The sequence below is a fragment of the Sorex araneus genome, chromosome 9 (genome assembly GCF_027595985.1).
Source record: "Sorex araneus isolate mSorAra2 chromosome 9, mSorAra2.pri, whole genome shotgun sequence".
Lineage (NCBI taxonomy): Eukaryota > Metazoa > Chordata > Mammalia > Eulipotyphla > Soricidae > Sorex > Sorex araneus.
Genome location: NC_073310.1, coordinates 56,109,906 through 56,131,003, shown reverse-complemented (window position 1 = coordinate 56,131,003; position 21,098 = coordinate 56,109,906). Strand labels below are relative to the sequence as shown.

Here is a 21,098-nt window from a genome sequence, read left to right as displayed (position 1 = left end):
GAACACTTGCCATTAAATTATTCTTTCCTTTCTGGCTGATAAAACCCTTTGGACATCAGTTCCCACATCTTTAAAATGGGTATATTACTACTATGTGTCTCATGCAGTGGTTATGAGTATGAAATGAAGTAAACAGTATGTGTTAAAGCAGTAAATAAGGGTTCAAAGGTCTTCCTCAGAACCCTAAAAAAATATCTAAAATCTGGGGCAAGAGAAACAGCTCCACGGGCCGGTGCTCATGGCTGGCATGCTGAAGCCCTGGGTTCGATTCTGGATTTGGCATGATTCCCCCAAACTGCTGAGGTGCTCATGCTGGTGCTCATGCCTGACCACTGCTGGGAGTGGCTCTGGGCTTCTGGGCACTGATCAGAAAGCCCTTGCCCCAATTTTTATCTAAAATCTACTCTGCCTCACTGAACACTCCAGGAAACAGGCATAGCATGCAGCACTTACAAATGACTGAAAGTTCCGTCCAGAGCCACCTACCTAGCAGAATGCAGGCCACGGAGTTCAATCCCCCACCTCATGCCACAATGCGAGTGCAATCCTGCACTCTGATCCCTGGTGTCACAATAGAAATGATATGAGCTCTGGTGAGCATCACAACCAAGTATGGAACCCACCATCACCTTATTATCACTGCAACAACAAAGAACAACCCCAAAACAAAAAACAAAACACTTACACAAACACAACTTGTATAGCAATATCAACAGTAGCATCATTCACTAGAGTTAAAGGTAAAAGTAACCCAAGTACACAGTAAGAGATGAATGGAAAAGGGAATATGGCATGCATATATTATAGAATGTATATATTATCTATTCTTGAAGCATAGGAAGGAATGGCACTCCAATTCACTCTATAACATTAATGAGAGGGCTGGAGTGATAGCACAGCGGGTAGGGCGTTTGCCTTGCACGCGGCCGACCCGGGTTCAAATCCCAGCATCCCATATGGTCCCCTGAGCACCGCCAGGAGTAATTCCTGAGTGCAGAGCCAGACGTAACCCCTGTGCATCGCTGGGTGTGACCCAAAAAAAAAAGCAAAAAAATAAAAAAATAAAAATAACATTAATGAACACTGAAAACATTAAAGTCTAATGCAACAACTCAAATATTATGATTTTACTTGTCTGAAGTAGCTTGAATAAGCAATTTCATAATTTAAAAAATAGACTATATGCCACCAATGGCCAAAGGAAATGGGTAGTTCGTGCTTAATGGGCACAAGTTGTTTCTGTTGGGGATAATAAAAATGACCTGGTAATTGATTGTGACATGATTACACAACTCTGTACATCCATTTAATACAACAAATAGCACATATAAAAATGTTTAAAAATAATAAATTTGTTAATTTGTATTTTATCACTAAGGTAATCAAAATTATTTTAATTGTAAATTTTCTTTTTAATTCAAAAATAAAATTACCATGTTAGGGATCAAACCTAGGGCCTCACATCTGCAAGGAGCTACAGCCCCAAGACCAATTACACACTTTCAAATGCATTTAGAAGATATAAGAGTGAGAGATGCTCTAATAGCCTAATAGCAGTGGATACATTTATTGTATAAGCTAATCTTTTTGGGTTTTGTCCTTTAACTTGTTTTCTGAGTTTTGCATTATTTTATCCTTTACAGATTTTGACAGGAGCTTAACTAGCCAGCGGTAGGCACAGGTCTCAGCGAAATGTCACAACACAAGCCTAAATAATTTGCACCTACAAGAAACATTTTCATTGGCCCCAAGACGCTTCCTGTGTCCTCCCAGTCATCCTGGGATCCTCCCCTTCTCTGCTTCCTCTCATAGCACATGTGTGCTGCCTACTCTACAACTTTTTTATGAATGAAATCACACATGTGTACTTTTTATCTACCTTCTTTTATTTAGCATATGTTTGATGTTCCTGTACACTGCTATGTATACTGGGAGTCTACTTTTTACTGCCAAAAAGGATTCTACTGTGAGAATCTGTGACAACTTTGTATCTATTTTCCTAGTTATAGACATTTAAATTGTTTCCAGTCTAAGGCTATGCTAAATAAAGTTAGGGACGTCCCCTTTTAAGTCTTTTGTGTGGCCATATGTTTTATTTCTCTTGGGAAAGTAGCTAGAAATGAACATGCCTGATCATAAAGTAGGGATATGGTGAACACTGTAAGAAACTGTCAAAGGTTGTTTTTTTTTTTTCTGTTTCTTTTTAAGTGTCAAACTAATTTGTGATCTCAACTCTCACCAGCAATAAATCTGAGGTCCAGTTGCTCTACATCTTCCCTGAAATCTAAGGCTGACAAGCTTTTTTATTTTGTGAATTCTGGGGGCTAGAGAGCATAGGAGATCAGGAAAACCATTGCCTTGTACCTGATGTGAATCCCAACACTTCGTACTGTTCCCCACATACCACCAGGGATCATTTCTAAGCACAGAACTAGGAAGAGCCTCTGGTGTACCACTGGTGTACCCCCCAAACACCCCATACATTCTAATGAATCTTAATTTACATTCAACCCATTTAAAATATACAGCTTAATGAATTGTGACCAATGTTGACATCTTATAACCACCACTACCACACAATCCGGGATGGAACAGAACGGTATCATCATCCCAACTTCTTTCAACGCGTCTTCGAAGTTAAGGCCCCTGTGCATAGCAACGGTAGATCTGCTTTCTGTCATTACAGATTAGCATCCTCAGTTTTAGCATTTTAGAAGTGAACGCAAATATTATGCACTCTTTCAAATGACTCTTTTCCTCAATGTTTTGAGGGTCACTCATTTTGCTGTACATATCAGTAGTTCATTTTTTCTGTTACTGCCAGTAGAATTCCATCATGGAGGTCCAAGGGCAGAGTCCAATGGACAGAAAGGATGCGTGGCATGTGGGAAACCTGGGTTGGGTCCCTGGCAGTGCATGGTCTCCCAAACGCCACCAGGAGTGAACCCCAAGCACTTAGCTGGAAGCAGACACCAGCACCACTGGGTACGGCCCAAAAATCAAAGAGAAAAAAAAAAAAAGCACCAGAATTTGACAATAAGGAATGAATATGTTTCAGGCATCTTTAATCAGCTTTTCACATTCTTTCAAGTTCAGTAAGATTGCAAATAAATTTTTGTGCGGTTTTTTTTTTTTTTTGTAGATACTGTTTTCATTTCCCTTGAGTTAAAAATACCCAGGAGCAGAATCCCTTAAATCCTTAGATATATATAATTCATCTATCTTCTTTTATGGAGTTCACCTTTTGCTCATCTTAGAAACTGTGTTGTATTGAGTTATAAGAAATCTTTATTCTGGAAACAAGTCCTTGATTAGATATGCAGTTTGTAAATATTTTCTCTGTACGTTTGCTTGAATTCTCATTTTCCTTATAGGTCTTTTTATAAGGAACTCATTTGTTTTTTTTTTTGTTTTTTTTTGGGGGGCCACACTCGGCAGTACTCAGGATCTATTCCTGGCTCTGTGCTCAAGGATCATTTCTATAAGGGCTGGGGGACCACAGAGGGTCCCAGGGATGGAACCTGGGTCAGCTGCATGCATGGCAAACACCCTAACTACTGCTATACTATCACACAGGCCCCACTATTTAAAAAAATTTTAAGGCATTCTATTTATCTTCCCACACTCCTTTTTCAGTTCATTTTTATAGCCTATCTCAGAACTCTTGCTCTACCCAAAATCCAGGTATATCAATTTTCTTAGCTAGAAGTTTTACGGTCTGAGCTTTTACTTGTACATCAGTAAGGTTAATTTTTGTGTGTGTGTGGGAAAAGGAAGCTTATATAAAGATCTATCAATAATAATGTCACTTGAATTCACTCCGCTGAATTCACATGATTTCTCTCTCTCTCTCTCTCTCTCTCTCTCTCTCTCTCTCTCTCTCTCTCTCATACACACACACACACACACACACACACACACAGACTTGGAGCATCCCCCAACTCATTTCCATTGGTTTTTATAGATATCATTCTATTAATTCTACACTTCCAATTTTTGCAGCTTTACATATTTATTTTAAGGAGGCAGTTTACATCCTCCATATTATTTATTTTCAAATTTGTTTTGGAGGCTCTATATCTTTTGCATTTCCATACAAATTTATAATTAGCCTATTTCTAACAATAGATTTTTAAAACATATCTGGGATCTTAATTGAGATTGAGCTAGAGTGATAAAATAATTTGTGGCTGTCAAATATTTATTATATTGAATCTTCCAATCCAAAACCAGTATCTTTCTTATTCCATTTAGGTTATCTTTAAAACAGCATTAAACAATGATACTGCTTTTGTTTAATATCACTTACAGTTGTTTGCTGTTAGAATATAGAAATGGACCTGATTTTTAATAGCAACCTTTGTTCTTGTTTTTATCCTTGCCTGAACCTTTGCAAGACTTATTTATTAATTATAATAACCTTTGGTAGAATTCTTACACATGTGCATAATTATGTCCTCTGCAAGTGAAGTATTTTTCAGAGTTCCCATTTTCCTTCCTTTTATGTTTTTCTCTGAACGTCTTACATGAAATAGAGTTCCAGTTTCATGAACAGAAGTGTTCAAGGCAAATACCCTTCTCCTGTTCTAATCTCAGGAACAGTGCTCTATAGTTCAAAATTAAGCATAATAGTTGTAAGTCTGTCATAGTACATCTCTATCATTTTGGGTAACTTTCCACCCATTTCAAGTTTAATGAGAGATTTTACCATGAATGAGCATTACATTTTAAGTGGGGTTTTCTTTTCTGCCTCAACTAAAATGATCCTATGATTCCCCCCCTACCCTTTCATTCTTTGATGTTAGATTGTTCATATGTTTGTTGTTAAACTAATCATTCATTCCTGGGATAACTCCATCTAAACTATTTTCATATACTGCTACATACCCTTTTCATATACTGCTACATTCAATTTACTAACCTTTTGTTAAGGATTTTACTATCTAAAATTACACTGGTTACTGATCTAAATTCCTTGCAGTGTTTTCTGGTTGTTAGCAGAGTTAGCAGACTTGAGCTAGCCTCATAAAAACACAGTAAGTTTTTCCTCACCTCTCCACCTCTATTTTCTGAGTGTGCATCACTTGATAGGATTTCTTCCTAAAACATGTGACAGAATATATTAATGCAGCCATCTGGATCTGCAGTGTTCTTTGTGGGGAGATTTCTAATTCTAAATTCCATTTCTTTAACACATATGGTGCTAGTCAGACTTTTTTTTTTCTCCTTTTGGCAGTTTCAGTAATTTGTATCTCTCAAGATGCGATGTTGCAACGTATGATAAGAAATACCTTGGCACAGAATTAAACCCCTTGGAATTTCCAAAGTGGTGAGAGCAACTTAGGCATCTTTTGTTATGTTAATTAGGTGACTTTTGCATTTATGATGATGGGGGCCAGTTGCCAGGAGAACCAACCAGGTGATTAGTGGCTGGCAGTCCCACAGAGGCAAGGAGAAAAGTGACACTGGAGGTCAAAGCAATCACTAATAGCCGAAGTTTCATCAATTCAATCCACACAGTGACACGTCTATAAAAGCCCCATGAGAGAACTGGACAGGGCCTCCAACTTGAGAAAGAGGTGGCAATCTGAGGTGAGCAATGCTGACTGAGAGCACGTAAGCTACAGGGACTTCCCCCATACCTTGTCCTATGCATTTTTCTATCTGGCTGTTTCTTAATTATAGCCTTTTGTAAGAAAGCAGTGATCTCGGACGTTAAGCATTTCTCTAAATTCTGGGAGCCACTCTAGCAAAGAAACAGAACCCACAGAGGTCAAAGGAACCGCTGATTTATCTGTAGCTGGTCAGAAACCATCTGAATTGAAACTGGCAACTGAAATGAGAAGAAATGGGTGGGGAGTAATCCTAAACCTGTAGGATTTAATATCTCCAAATAGTGTCAGAATTGAGTAAAACTAGGACACTCATAGCTCGCTTGATGTGTTAACACCACCAACCCCGCCACATTTGAATTCTGAATTGGCATCAGAGTCCTTACACAGAATGTCTATTTTATCTAAGCTGTCAAATTCCGTGGCAAAAACCTCTCTCTAACACTCGCTATTCATGTAAAGCCTGCAGACTCTAAAGAATTTATCTTAATTTACTCCTGAAACCAACATTTTATGTTTTCTTTCCTAGTTAATCACATGAACTGGCTTCTAAAGCTCCAGTTTGTTTTCAGAGACCCCTTTATGACCACTCTCTGGTCTTCAGTCAACTAGAATATTTCACTACTATTTTGGAGAAACCAATATTCACTTCCTAAAACATGTGTGGGTTTGGGGATCCTTATGCTCCTGAATACATTTTACATAAACATATGTATATAATATACATGAAACTATATATAGATTATATATGGACTTTCAAAATCTGCCTGTCTTTATCAAATTAATCCAAATAGAATATTTTAGTCATTTGTTTGAAAAGTAAGGTATATTAAAAGGTTAGGGTGGCCAAACAACAAGAAAGAAATGCCCAAGATGAAATAGGAAAGAAGCATTCTTTCTCTAAATTCCTCTTAACTGAAGAGAATTTGCATTAACTTTTGTAGGGAGCAAATGTAGTATGAGCCATAAACTATGGAATTCTGTCAAAAGCTTTCAGCTAAGGATTCCAATTTGGAATACCACCCTAAGAAAGACTCAAGTGATTCCCAAACTCTCCTACCAAGTCTATGATGCAACTGTTCCTGCTCATATGATTTTTAATCAATTGCATATTTTGCTAAGGTGTCAATAAAGAGTTGGAGACAAGGCAAGCCAAAACATTAATAACAATACAGTCCAATTTTAAAAAAAACAGCCAAAAGACCTAAACAGATATTTCTCCATTTGTCATACAAATGGCTGACAAATAGGAAAAGATGCTTAACACCACTAATCATCAGAGAAATGCAGGGACCAGAGAGCTATGGTACAGAGCATAATAAGCCCTGCACACCACCAAAAAAAAAAAAAAAAAAAATCAAACACAAATCAGAATCACCCTGAGGCCTCAACTCTTTATTTTTTTGCTTTTTGGGTCACACCTGGCGATGCACAGGGGTTACTCCTGACTTATGCACCCAGGAATCACTCCTGGCGGTGCTCAGGGGACCATATGGGATGCAGGGACTCGAACCCGGGTCGGCCGTGTGCAAGGCAAACGCTGTGCTATCACTCCAGCCCCGAGGCCTCAACTCTTGGCATGGCTACCATTTAAAAAATCAAAAGATAGTAAGTTAGTAAGTACACAGAAAAAAGGGAACCCAAGCACAGGAAAATAAATTGGTAGTCAATAATGGAAGCAATGACAAAATTTAAAATAGAACCACCATACCCCCAAATCCCACTTCTCATACTGACCCAAAGGAATTGTACCCAGAGTCTTGAAGAGAAATGTGTTCAGTCTTTGAAAAAGGACACCTTGTAATTGATGAAAACATGCAAGGGCATAGAGGCCATTACCCTAGTGAAATAAACTAGAGTCACAAAGATGAATGCTGAGGGGTCAAGACACTTTCCTTGCATATCATCTACCCCGGTTCAATTCCCGGCACCATGTACGGTCCCAAGAGAACTGCCAGAACATATCCTGAGCTGAGAGTCAGAAGTAAGTAGTCCCTGAGCACCACCAAATTTTATCACCCTCTCACCTCTAGAATTTAAAATAAGCAAACTCAGAGAAGCAGCAGTGAAGATAACATTGCCAGGTACTGAAGACAGAAGAAAATAGGGAGATCACAAGGAAAGAGCACAAAGTTTCAGTTACCTGCTACAGAGCCTAGAGCTCACTGCTAAGAACTGTATTCTCACCAGGAATCTGAGGTTAAAGATTCTTAATAACACATAAAATCGTAACACAAACAATAACAATGGGAGGAAACTCTGGAAGGCCATGTCTGTGTCCGTGGTATTAGTGGTAAGAACTGTTTCATATATTTACACTTGCCAAGTTCTGAGTTATGTACACTACATATGTACAGCTTTGTACATGTCAATCATACCTCAATAAAAAATGAAAAAATGCAGATAGGGATGGAACAATAGTACAGCAAGTAGGGAACTTGCCTTGCATGTGGTAAGTTTGGGTTCAATGCCTGGTACCCATATAATTCCCAGGAACCCGTCAGGAGTTACCTCTGAGCACAGAGACAAGGAATGTAGCTGGGTGTGCCCCACACACACCAAAAAAAAAGGGGGCAAAAAATCAAGAGAGCAAAAATATTCAGAACTCAAACATTCGGTCATCTTAGAATTATTTACATCAAAAAGAGTTTTGTTTTGTTTTGTTTTTTTTTTTTTTTTTGGTTTTTGGGTCACACCTGGCGATGCACAGGGGTTACTCCTGGCTCTGCACTCAGGAATTACTCCTGGCGGTGCTCAGGGGACCATATGGGATGCTGGGATTTGAACCCGGGTCGGCCGCGTGCAAGGCAAACGCCCTACCCGCTATGCTATCACTCCAGCCCCGGAAAAAAGAGTTTTAAGAAGCATCCCCTGACCCTGTTTTAACAACTTCATTGCAAACAGAGAACCGAGACTTTCTCTTCATTCCCAAGTAATATATCTCAACCTAAATAAAGAAGACAAAGGGGAAGTTTGCTCACCACTGCTATTTCCTTCTGCTGACACATTCATATACACTTTTCTTGCTCTGGGCAAACAAAGCTGAAAGCATGGAGTTCAAAACACACTTTGCTTATTAGGAGAAAAGAAACACACCTTCATAAATGCAGTCACACTTAAAGACACTGGCTTTCTCAAGGGCTTCCCTTTATGCTCCAAACTCGAATTCAAACTGTTCTCCTTTGAGGTGCTCATCAGCCACAGTTATGCGATCTTCATTTCTTCCCCATCTCCCTCTGCCAGGTTTCTTTGTCAGAGCTTTTGCTCTGACAAAGCCATCACTTTCATTATCTTCAAGAAGTCCCAGTTTTTTTGCAGAATTAGCAGTTGGAATCTGCAAGGACTCTGCATTGCATTACCCAATATGTCACAAGCAGAGTCACTGAAATATGTGACTGAGACCCAGGAGAGGGCACAAAGGGTTGGAGCACATGATGTGCATGCAGGAACCCCAGGTTCAATTCCTGGCACTGAATGCTTCTCCTGAGCACTGCTGATGGTGGTCCAGTTTTTTATAGCTTTTTAATAAAAAGACAGCGTAGGGGCTGGAGTGATAGCACGGCGAGTAGGGCGTTTGCCTTGTATGAGGCAGACCTGGGTTCGAATCCCAGCATCCCATATGGTTCCCTGAGCACCGCCAGGAGTAATTCCTGAGTGCAGAGCCAGGAGTGACCCCTGTGCATCGCCGGGTGTGACCCAAAAAAGCAAAATAGATAGATAGATAAATAAATAAATAAATAAATAAAAAGACAGCATATATTCATTCCATGGACAGAGAAGAGCTGCTGGTATTAAATGAGGAAGATTGTGCATTTTGAGAGAATTTTTTTTATAAATGATTAATTATCACATTTGTTAGAAATCCTTTAACAATGTATACTGAAGCAAAGAACATCAATCATCTCTATTTCACGGTAACTTATTCTGATAACTATCTTCGATAAATAATTTATGTGAACACATGATTATGAGACATAAATGAAGTCACACTAATAGCTACCTATATAAATGAAATATATCATCCTGAAAAAGACACGAAACAAACTTTATTTATAATTTGTTGGGGCTGGAGAGATAACAGAGAGGACTGGGTGCTTGCCTTTCATGCAGTTCAAAACCCAGCATCCCTGAGCACCGCCAGGAGTAATTTCTGAGTGCAGAGGCAGGAATAATGCCTGAGCATCAAGATATGGCCCAAAACAAAAACACTTTGTTCATAATTTGTAACAATAGCTTCAATGTCATAAAGTTTTACTACTTATTTTTAAATCATTTTAAATTTGATTATCGCACACCATACATTAAAAAAGGGGGTAAGTAACATCTACCTCTGTTGAATTTTAAGGTGCTCTATAAGAGCATTACTCTGGTTGACTATTGGCATAGGTTGGATTGCAAAAGGGAGAAAATAACCCTCGTTTTAATCTTTTTATTGATTTAAAGTCAATTATATTTTTTCCCATATTTTTGGCTGTTTGTTTTTATAGTGACTTTGGCTTGATCAGAATAATTCCAAAAAACAGTATATCCTAAGAATTCAGACTCAGGAAGGAGCTATGAATGTCATTTAGTCCTCTATTCACTCTTGGAAACCCACCAGGGACCCTCGGTTCTTCGGGGTGCACGGATGGGAGGCAGGGCCTCGGGTATGCACGGCCTACGCTTCTCCCCTTCCTCCCAAAAAAGGCCCTTCTGTTTGTTGTTTAAGGGTTGCAGGCCTCCTGCCCAGGGATTCTGAGTCATTTGTTAGGTGGCAAGAAGAACCTGTCATTTTTTTTTTTTAAGTTATCTAAGAGATCCTAATGATCACCCAGAGTTGCCCGACTTAAATTCCTACCAACCTCTTTGCACCCCTAATTGAAGGTCACTGGACCTCTACAAAAAAGCAGGTTCAATGTCAGTTAACTTCCAACTGTCAAAGTTTTTCTTCTGAATCCTAGGCTAAATGAATTGGTCCATCCATCTAGCTCTACCTCTCATAGTCACATAAAATAAAACTAATCTCTGTTCTATTTTACAATCCTTGGAAATAGCCTTGGACTGTGGTTTTTTATGAGTCTCACTGCTTTTCACAAAGATGCACTGCACACACACACACACACACACACACACACACACACACAACACCTCTATACGCAGGGAAGTTTGCCTGTGGGGGGGAAAAAACAAACTGGAAAGTGTCTAAAAGTGTAGTTGAGATCTGATTATTCTGCACTGGTTGACCACATTTCTTTCCCTCATAGGCACTAGTATGACTGTTTTCAGAAGGCCAATAAAATCTAGAGGAGAAAGTAGAAATCACTGACCAAGAGAACATATACACTTTTAATTACAAAATCTCTATTAGAAAGATACTAAAGATTAAAGATGTCTAGCTATGTCAATGTTTTAAAAAATGCTATTATCTTCAAGATCATAGGAGCTGCAACACATCCAAAAGAAACGTAATTGTAAAGCCAGTCTTGTATCTACAGACACTGAATACTCTCTTCATTGTAAGTAAGGAAAAAAAAAAATCAAGATGTTCTAAAAGATTAAGTCCTGTCAAAAGATATTGAAGATTAATGCAGTAAACAATGACAAAGAGAAAAGACCCGGTCTTCATAGATCATAAGAAAGAAAACAGAGTCATGGGATTACAAACAGCACAGTATCCGTAGTACTGCTCACAAATAGGTCAGATGTCTATTCATAAGAGAGATAAGCAAATGGGGGAAAGGCAATAAGTAACCAATTCTGAATCAAAAACAAGCCCAATATCAAACAGAAGACTGAAAGCAGCAAGGCTGGTTAGGGAAAAGTAAATAAACTCCTTCACCTGCCAGTCTTTTTTTATTTTTTAAATAATAACAGTTTGTTCTAGTCTGCCTAAATACATTCCCAGTAAACAGATAGATATTCAGTAACATTAAATTTTAGTTCAAGGGCCAGAGTGATAGTACAGCAGGTAAAGGACTTGCATGCGGAGCCCGGGATTCAATTCCCAGCATCCCATGTGGTCTCCCAAGCACCTCCAGGAGTGAGTCCTGAGCGCAGAGCCAGGAGGAACCCCTGAGAATCACCATGTGAGAATCACAAAAAAATATTAATTTTAGTTCCGAGTTTATTCTTATTCACAAACCTACACAGTGGAATTTCTTGCCTATTAACAGAAAACTAGAAAAACGCGCACTTATAAGTAAATCAATTTTCATCACTCTAAGTTTCTTAAACCGGACAGTATAACCATGTGACTCTCAGATGATTTGATAGAGAAAAAAAAATCCTTTCTTTTCAATTTTATCATGAAGCAAGCCATCTGCACAAAACTTAATTTGTGAGAACATGACAACAAATTAAAAGCTCTAAAGCAATCCAAAACGAAGTTTTTGAGCAAAGGTGCGTTTCTGACTTCAAACCAACAGAACAAAACTACATGATTGGCTCCTGATTATTTAAACACATTTAAATTCCTTGTGGTAAATAAAAATTAAGTATATACAAGGGCAATCTTTCAGTCCAATAACCTTTCATTTCACTAATCTAATCACATAAACCAGAAAGAAAAACAAGTGCCTACCATATGGCTTTTCTGTAACAGAAAAGAAATGCATTCAGTCCTGGCATCTGTGCGCCTTTATCAAGACTAGCACTCCCCATACTTAAAGCAGCATACTATTAAATATAATCAGATGACAGGGCCCTTCACAAAGCAAAGAACAAAAGAAACTGAGTATCACTTTTGTAGTAGATTATCAGACCTGGTAGCAACCAAAGAAATGCAGGAGGGATTAGGGATTATGTAATCAAGGCGCAAGGACTTCATAAAAAGTGTAATTTACAAGAAGAGAATGCGAAGACTAACAATAGCCAGAGAAATTTTCTTTCAACTGAGGGACCCGTTTCATCCATGGCTATTATCTAGTGACTAGTAATCGGTCCCACTCTATACACACAAACCCAAGCTTCTGGTGAAGGATCACCTAATAATACTTTCGGCTGCCACAGCTAACTCTTCATTTCCAAAGGCTTTACTTGAACTGTAATTTACAGCATTTTTTTTTCCAAAGAAAATGTCTGATAAGGAGCATTCGTATACCAGCCACTCATTTTACAAAAGAAAACACTCTCCTCTAGTTTCTGCCCAAGTCTGACTCCCTCCCACTAGTTTGTTAATTACCATCTCTCACCTCTTGGTGCAAATGATTTCTTACATTTGTACTACACCGTGTCTTAGTTACATACAGTTACTTAGTTACTGGCATCCCCAAGGTAAAAGAAAAAAAAGAGGCAAAGAGAAAAACAGCATCCAACAGTGCTAGGAGCACTGCTAACAGAAACGGAGATCTAACGAAGCACACGCGTCACACTCCACAGGACTCTGCCGAGTTCCACACTCCTCTATCATATAACTGGGCACAAATTAAACAACACTTTGGAATTTTGCTCAAGACATCATTCACGGGGGAAGACCGTCCTTGAGGGTCTACCCTACTGGGCACAGCCCTAAGCAGAGAGAGCGAACAGAGGAGGCTGCGGTCTCCCCATGACACTCAAGACGCCTGGTCTGTCCAAACCAATAAGCAAAATCAGATGAATAACCATGCTGGATGAAGACTAAGTGACAGGAAGAAAACCAAAGCCAAGGCCAGAGGGCAGGCCCTTCCTGGGGAGCACAGGAGGGCATTCCAGGATGGGCACAGGATGGGCATACGGCTTCTCCCAGAAGGTGACTTCTGAGCAAAACCCCAAAGGGAGTTGTGTAGAGTCTGGAGGAAGGATGGGGGGAAGGGGGTCCAAAAAGAGGGTACGGCAGGTACAAAAGCTCTGGGGCGTGTCATGCTCAATGCACAAGATGAAGAACAAGGGTCCAGAAGTAGAGCGCGCAGGATAGGGATGTTCATGGAGAAGATGGCCCGGGGTGCTGGGGGCCACCGTGAGAGCCTGTCCTTCAAACTATTACGAAAAGGACAGGTCGTCCGAGGAGCAGGAGCAGAGGAGTGACAGAAGGCCCACCCTGATCTCAGTGGGGTGAGCATACTTGGGGCGGGCAAGGACAGACGGTGCCAGCCTAGAAGCCTGGCCAGGAAGGGAATCATGTCGTTTGAGGCAGGGTACCGGTGGACTGGGATGGAGGCTGGGGAGGGACTGCAGAGATCTCAGGAATGGGGCTTGGAGAAGCCTGTTTACTCTTCCAGGAGTTACTAAATAGGCAGGTCACTGGGATCACGGAATGTGAACACAGGGACCTGGACAGAAGCCGGTGGGGACAGCCACACAGCAGAAACAAGGGAAGCGGGAAGTGCCAGTCCAGGCCAACCTCACTTTACTGCCCTGTACCACAAACCCCTCTAACCCGCTGTGTGTGTGTGTGTGTGTGTGTGTGTGTGTGTGTGTGTGTGTTGGTGGGAGGGGTGGGGAGGGGAGAGGGGATTGCATGGTGCATGCTCTCAATTCTGTGACAAACAGCTCCTCAAACAAGCCTAGAGGAGGCCATTTTCAAACAGCAGATGCTCATTTCAAGTTTCTGCGCCAATTCCTTTTCTTTTCCAATGAAAGCAATATAGTTCTTTAAAATTAAGGTATGTGTGTTGTTTTATAAACATAAAACTTTTACATCCTAAACAGACTGCATTATAGTGTCAACATAACTTTTACAGCTCCAGGGAAAATTTTCCAAAAAACAGTGCTCTCATCTCATGGCTATTTTACTTTACGCAATGGTCTGGAAGCCCACCTACAACATCTCCAAAGTGTGCCTAAATAATTAAAACACGAAACAAGAGGTCTAACTGAGCTCTGAGGTATCTGAAGATTTGTCAGGAATTAGAAGAAACTTCAGAGAGAAGGAAATGAGAAAATCAAGAGAAACAGACTGGAATCTAAGTGAAGCTTTAATGACAATGAAGCCTCTCCTGCATTTCCTTCAGTAATGCAACACATATTTACTGAGCATCTACTTTGTGCCAAGGACCAGGTTCCCTGTTCTGGGAGGGGGGAGGTTGCCAGCAGGACAAAGAGAAATTAACTTGAAGTGCTGTTCCAGACAAGATACATGGTGACCAGAAATAATGTATTGGAAGCCTCAGATCCAGACTTAGAAGGTCTGGGAAGGTTTCCTGGGTAAGTGATGCTGAAGAAAAGTCCAGAATGATGAGTCAAAATCAGTCATGAAGAGGTGAGAAATGGAGGCTGGGAGAGTGGAAGGAAGGATGATGACAAGTAAAGAGAGAGAAAGGAAGTCTGGTCTGCTGCCCTTGCCGAGCAGAAAACACTCATGGATGAAAGGGATGACAGCTTCCCCGGAACTCTTCCCGGGTACTGTTCCAGGCCAGCATATGGGGCAGCTTCTCTCTCAGGAGGAGCACTCTGCCCGAGGACGGGCCTGGAAGGAAGCAAGGGGAAACCAGTTAAGAAGTTTGGTGGTTCATCATGGAGGTGCAGCTGACGCGCAGGGATGCAGAGTGGTAAGACCTCAACACTGGAGCCGAGGAACAAGAAGGGGAGTGCTGGGAGGATAATCAGGAGAGTGGGCTAGCCACGAACAGGACACAAGGAGAGGGAGCAGAGGGTGGGGGGAGAGAAAGAGAGAGAGAGGAGGGGGGAGGGAAAGAGAGGGAGAGGGAGAGGGAGAGGAAGAGAGAGGGGAGAGGCCCTGATAAGCAGGGAAGGATGCATTTTCATAGAATTCATGGAGGGAAAATGCTTTCCTTTACAGTTTACACTATTGCCAAATCAACCAACATTTTTAATCCACTCTAAGGCATTTTAGTCACAGGATAATTTTAGCCTTCAGGTGCAGGAGCAAAATACAAAATGAACCAATTAACTAAATAACTAATAGTGAAAGGGATAAGCACTTGAAGAGAACCATGGACTCCAGACAGAAAGGAAAACAAGCTTAGAAAGGAGAAAAATGGGGATGGGAGAGATAGTACAGTGGGCAGAGCTCGCACCTTGCATGCGGCGCACCAGGGCTCCATCCCAGCACCTAGACGATCCCCTGAGCTCACTATCGGGAGTGATCCCTGAGTGCAAAGCTGGAGTAAGCCCTGAGTCCAGCCAGGTGTGACCCAAAAACAAAACAAACAAACACAGAAAGAAAAATAATGTGGCCCAGAAAGGAGGCAAAAATTTCCCCAAAAGAATCATAAACTACACAAAGTAATTTTGTGAATCCAGTTTCTTTAAGGACATCCAGAGAACTTCACAAATCAGACCACACATATGACACATACAGGCACACGTGCGCACACAGACACACAGGACACACACAATGGCTCAAGAGTAAGATGTGCCAAGTCTAATTTGTATGAACAAAATGACCCATCCTTACCATATAATATTATGGTATACTCTAATGAATTGTCACACTTTTGAAGAAGACTATTATTTGAAGAAAATTATTTTAGCTGCCCAATGTATTGTTAGTAGTGGTGTCTACATTTATTCACAGCATCACAACTGGATCCCAAAACTTAAGATAAGTAAGAAATTTCTCGTTGCTTTCAACAAAACACACGACCTTATTTGTGGAAGGAGAAATTAGCTAATTCGATAAGGCAGAAAACAGAACTCCTATTAATTTACTACATGGATTTCTTTTGGTTTTGGGCCACACCCAATGATGCTTAGGGGTTACTTCTGGCTCTACATGAAGGGATCACTCCTGGAGGTGCTGGGGGCAGTATATGGTACTGAACACAGGTTGGCCACACGTAAAACAAGTGCACTACAAGTTGTACTATCACTCCAAACCCTACGTGAGTTTCTTGTATCCTACAAAGTTTGGGATATTTTTGACTATAACACAACATCAAGACATCTGTGATTGTCTCTTAGTTAAGTAAAAACACACACCTGTAATTTCATTATTCAAACACATCCAGAAACATGACTATCAACTTTTAAAACGGTTTAAAGAATGCCAGCACCGAAGATTGGACTGGAGAGAGAGCTCAAAGGGACGAAGCACAGTGGGAGGCCAGGTAAGATCTCAGCTCTCATGATGCCCAGAACAAACCCAGAGCGCCACTAGGCGTGAGCACCCCCCACCCAAAGGGTGAGCTCTATGGTCTATACGCAGCACATCTAATACAACAAAAAAATTAAACACTGTGCCCAAACACTTTGACGGCCCAAGGATTCCAGGAACAACTGTCTTTTTATTACTAATAAATTTAAAGATTTAATGTACATTAGCAACATCAGTAAAAGATGCTTAAGTAGCAAATTGCACACTTTCTCCTCATCCTGATTTTTTTTTCACTTTCTGACAGCAAATAGCCCCCTTCATTTTTCATTTCCACAGAGAATCTCAGCAAACCACCTATTCTTTAGAAAGCCATACCTTTGCAGCTAGACACTAAACTCAATTCAGAACTGTACGGTGTCAAGAAAAGAACAAAATCCAGATAATGCAGTGTTTTCTGGCTTCCCAACGTGGAAATAAGAATGGCCACGCCAGCAGCCAGATCCAAATGAAAACAAATTTCACAGCACTGAAGAAACACATAACTGTCCTTGTTAATAAAAGCCAAGTTCGCAACTGGAAATTCTGCCTCCTAGCCAAGGACAAGATGTGGCTATTATAAATTTTTGGTTTGGGGACAAACCTTCAATGACAAAACACACCAAATAACATTAGTTCTTGCAAAGATAATGCAAATAGCATGCTAATTAAAGTATTCACAAGACAAAAACAAACAAGGCTTTAGGACCACAGCACATATTATTATGTAACTACAATGCACATTAAGCAATCACCAGGTTGTAGGCAGGCCATCCAAAAGGAGTTATTATGGTTTACCATGATCGGAGGATTGTGGTGTTAAGCTTAATCACGTTTTTACCTGCAAGCAGGTGTTTACAGGTGTCAAAAAGTAAAACACTGATTCTGACTGTTAAGCTACAGTTTTCTCTAATAATACTGCAATAGTAACATACTAACCTTCATTCTCTGTACAAACATATCTAACCTAAGGTGAAATAAGTTGCGTGAACAAGTTTCTCCATACGTCTTATGGACAGATATATAACTTCGGATTCATTTAATACATTCAATTTGTATTAAAACCACACACACACACACACACACACACACACACACACACACACAGTATTACCCCCAAGTCAGTGACCATAAAAGCACCAAAGAAATAATGAGACTTACTTGGCATGCTATTGTTATCTAAACTATCTTTAATCTGCCAATAAATCAGAGGCATCTATCTCAAAAGAGTTCAAAGAATACTAATATTCAGTGCCTTTAGGCAAACCATGACAGAACCCATCTGTAACAAAGTAAGCATAATGTAATTAGTCTAGAAGAAAACTCTGAGATAGGGGACAGCCGGGCAAATGGGGGTCAGGAAGCAATGGATCTACTGATTTCTTGTCCATGCTGCTCAAAAATTTTCAGAAAACCAGAGTCTAAAATCTTCCAGCCACCTGACACACCAGAAAACTCACAAGTCCTGAGCAGTGGAAAGAAAGGGCATTTTAAAAACAGAAGAAAGCCAGGCAGAAGATTTTTCAGGGAGCTGGAATTCTAACTCTGTAACACAGGTTTCCAAGGCCGTGCCTAAGTTGTCCAAGGAAAAGACTTGTTTTTCCACCCAGAGCTGAGATCTACACCAACTGCAGCCAAGCCACCCTCAGCGTCACAGCCCTGGGTCCAGGTGCCATGAGGCCACCAACTGCCCTCACTCCATCTCCATGGGCAAAACCTGAAAACACAGACAGCGCCAGCCTCTAACCAGCTCATCTCCAAACAGGAATTCAAGAAGACCTGGTGTGTTCCCAGCCCCTGGAATTTCCCAGATCTGAGGTGCCCAAAATGGAGTTCTTGCAAAAGATCTTTTCCTGGAAATAGAAATGGGCAAGGCTTCCCCTCCCTATTCATCAGACTGCGGGTGTTGCCCCCAACCAGGGCAAAGCCCAGGAATATTGCCCAGGAACAAGAGAGGAGAGAGTGGGGGAGACAAGCCCCCTGGTACACAAGGCCCAAAGCTACTTACCTCGCAGGTGGGGGAAGCGCAGGCCTTGAGCGCGTCACCATCTCCCTCCGGCAGCCCAGTCCGAGTGGCCATCATTTCATTTCAAATGACAAAGAAGGGCCCACCCCTTTGAAGTCCACATTGGGGGTCAATGCCAGGCACTGGCACAAAAGAATTCCACACCAGGTTGGTCGGAGGTGCAAAGCAGGCTGGTGAAATGAAGCACCGGAGAAGGAATGTTGCTGCGGGCGGGCGGGGGGCCTCTCCCAAGCGCCCCGAGGATTTCTTCGAGATTTCAACTGTCAACTGACTTCCTCGTCTTCGTCCATCTCTGCAGACTTAGAGAAAAACAAAGACGACCGGCCGGCTGGGCAGCGAGAGCGGTCAGAGGCGGGGACAGTCCCCGGAGTCCCTCCAAGGGGCGACGGGACTCGGCAGGCCAGGAGGAAATCCAGGAGGGAATCCACGCGGCGGCAGAGGCGGGTGCGGGCTCCTCGGGCGCTCGTTCCTAGAAGGGGCGAAAGTTGGGAGAGCGTGAACTTTCTCCGACGCTGACCTTCGCCTTGCCCACAGCTCTCCGCGAGCTCGCCTGGCCCACACTGCGAAAAGCGATCTGTTTCTGGTGGATGAGTCACACGAAGGAAAGAAGAAATATCTTCCCGTGCACACACACAAAAATAATAATAGAAAATAAAATAAAATAAAAGGGCGGGTCTCTAAATAGTGTAGGGGGTGATTTAGGGCAGCGGGAGACACGGAGAGTAGCCGGTGCTGGCACCCAAGTGGCCGCGCGCCTTCAAGGACGGCATTCCCTTCTTCCCGGGTGCACTGCGATTCTGGTCTCTTCTCACACAGGAGGGAGTGGACACGTCTGTCCCTCTGCATCACCCCGATACGTACACTCCAAGTCGGTTATCTCCTCCCAAGACGAAACGCGACAATACTTTCCAAACGCCCAGCTCGCCCCCCTCCACCCATCTGCAAGCCCCACCACCCCCACCAGCACCCCGCAATAGAAAACAAAAAAAATAAAAAGAGGCCAGCGTGGGACCCGGCAGGGCCAGCTCGGCCGGCGCTCCCCGGCCCCGGCGGGTGTCCCCCGAGGAGGCGCTTGTTTTCCTTGGCCCGCGGCAGGGCTGGGTGGGGACGGCGCGGGGCGGGCGGGGAGGTGTGCGCGGCGGCGGCGGCGGGTGGAACCGGGGCGCAGCTCCCGCTCCGGGGCATTATTCGGGCGCTCCAGACGCGCGGCCGCAGCCCCGGCAACTTGGGACTTCCGAGGCTCCCGCCGCGACCCTCTCGCTCCGGCGCTCGCTCTCTCCCGTCCCCGGGGGCCACCGAGGATCCCCAAGAAATCGGAAGAAGCCAGCCCACCCCTCACCTACCCCCTCTTCCCTCCGCCCCTAGCAGAGGCGGGTCGGCGGTCGCGATCTCCCGGGAAGGGCGGCCCGAATAGGCCCTTTAAAAAAGAAAAAGGAAAAAACCCAGGGGTGCCCCCGGGAGGGCGTCCGGACCACCGAGCAGGGGGCTCCCCCCGGCCGCCCCGCCCGATCCCGACGCGCAGCGGCGGGCAGGAGCGGGGCGCGGGCGGGCGCCGGGCCCGGCCGGGACGCGCTAGGCCGCAGGCTCGGTTAATATTCATGAGCGCCGGGCGCGCCCCTCCTCCACGGCCGGCCGGCCGGACCCCGGCGCCCGCCGCCGGCCTTTGTGCCCTTCCCTCCTCCCGCCCGGCCTTCCCCGGCCGCCGCACGCGGCCCCGCCGCTCCCGCCGCCCTGGGCTCCCTCCGGCCCCGCGCCCTCGCCCGGGCGGGGTGGCCCGAGGTGGCGGGAAGGGAGGGCGCCCGCGGCCAGCCCGAGCTCTCCACCCAGCCGACGGGCGTTGCTCGGCGCCCGGTCCGCCGAGGCGGAAAAGCCCAGCCCCACGCACCGGAGAAAACGGGGCCAGGCGATCCGCAGCGGGGGCCGGCCGACACCCCGCGCCAGGACAGCGCGCTCCGCACGCCGGAGGACGATCGGTGCTGCCCGCCGCCGCGCTCCGAGGCCGCCGCCCCCGGCCGGCCGCTCCCAGGCACCGCCGCGACCTGCCCCGGCCGGCCCCGGGTTCTCGGCCGCCGCCGCGGGAGGGCGTGGGGCGGGGCGGCGGCCGCCGGACTCTCCCCTCGCCTGGCCGGGCCGCGCCGGGGCCGCGCTCGGGCGCCCGCGATCGCCCAGTGACAGAAGCGCCTCGCTCCGCCGCCGCGCTGAGCTCTTTCCCGGGGGCGGATTGCTCGCGTCTTCCTCCCTGGATCCACCTCCTCCCACTCCACCTCCTTCCCCTCCCCTCCCCAGGGGAGGCTCCGGGGCTGAATATTTTCTGCCTTGAATAATACAGTCCCGGGGAAAGCGACGCTGGAGAAGGGGGGGATTAGCCGGGCACTCGCCAGCCGCCCCCCTCCCCTTGTGTCTCGGGCCCTCGGAGCCCTCACCGCCCCCCCGTGGCACCCCCCACCTTAAATGCAGGCACCAAAGCCTC

At 44.0% G+C, this 21,098-nt stretch overlaps 1 protein-coding gene across 3 annotated transcripts in view; it reads right to left on the bottom strand.

Moving 5' to 3' along the window:
- Positions 1-20,842, bottom strand: part of ARHGAP21 (Rho GTPase activating protein 21) — a 128,148-nt gene extending 107,306 nt beyond the window's left edge. Inside the window, exons 1-2 of one of the 3 annotated variants that reach the window (XM_055147390.1) lie at positions 20,514-20,842; positions 18,611-19,097 (exon numbers count right to left, since the gene is read on the bottom strand). In XM_055147390.1, coding sequence (XP_055003365.1) covers positions 18,611-18,685 — 75 coding nt within the window. In that variant the 5' untranslated portion in view covers positions 18,686-19,097; positions 20,514-20,842. Of the gene's footprint in view, positions 1-18,610; positions 19,098-19,489; positions 19,888-19,971; positions 20,156-20,513 lie in introns of those variants that run through there. The other 2 variants (XM_055147391.1, XM_055147392.1) reach the window with 2 other exon arrangements.
- Between the last annotated feature and the right edge of the window lie 256 nt (positions 20,843-21,098).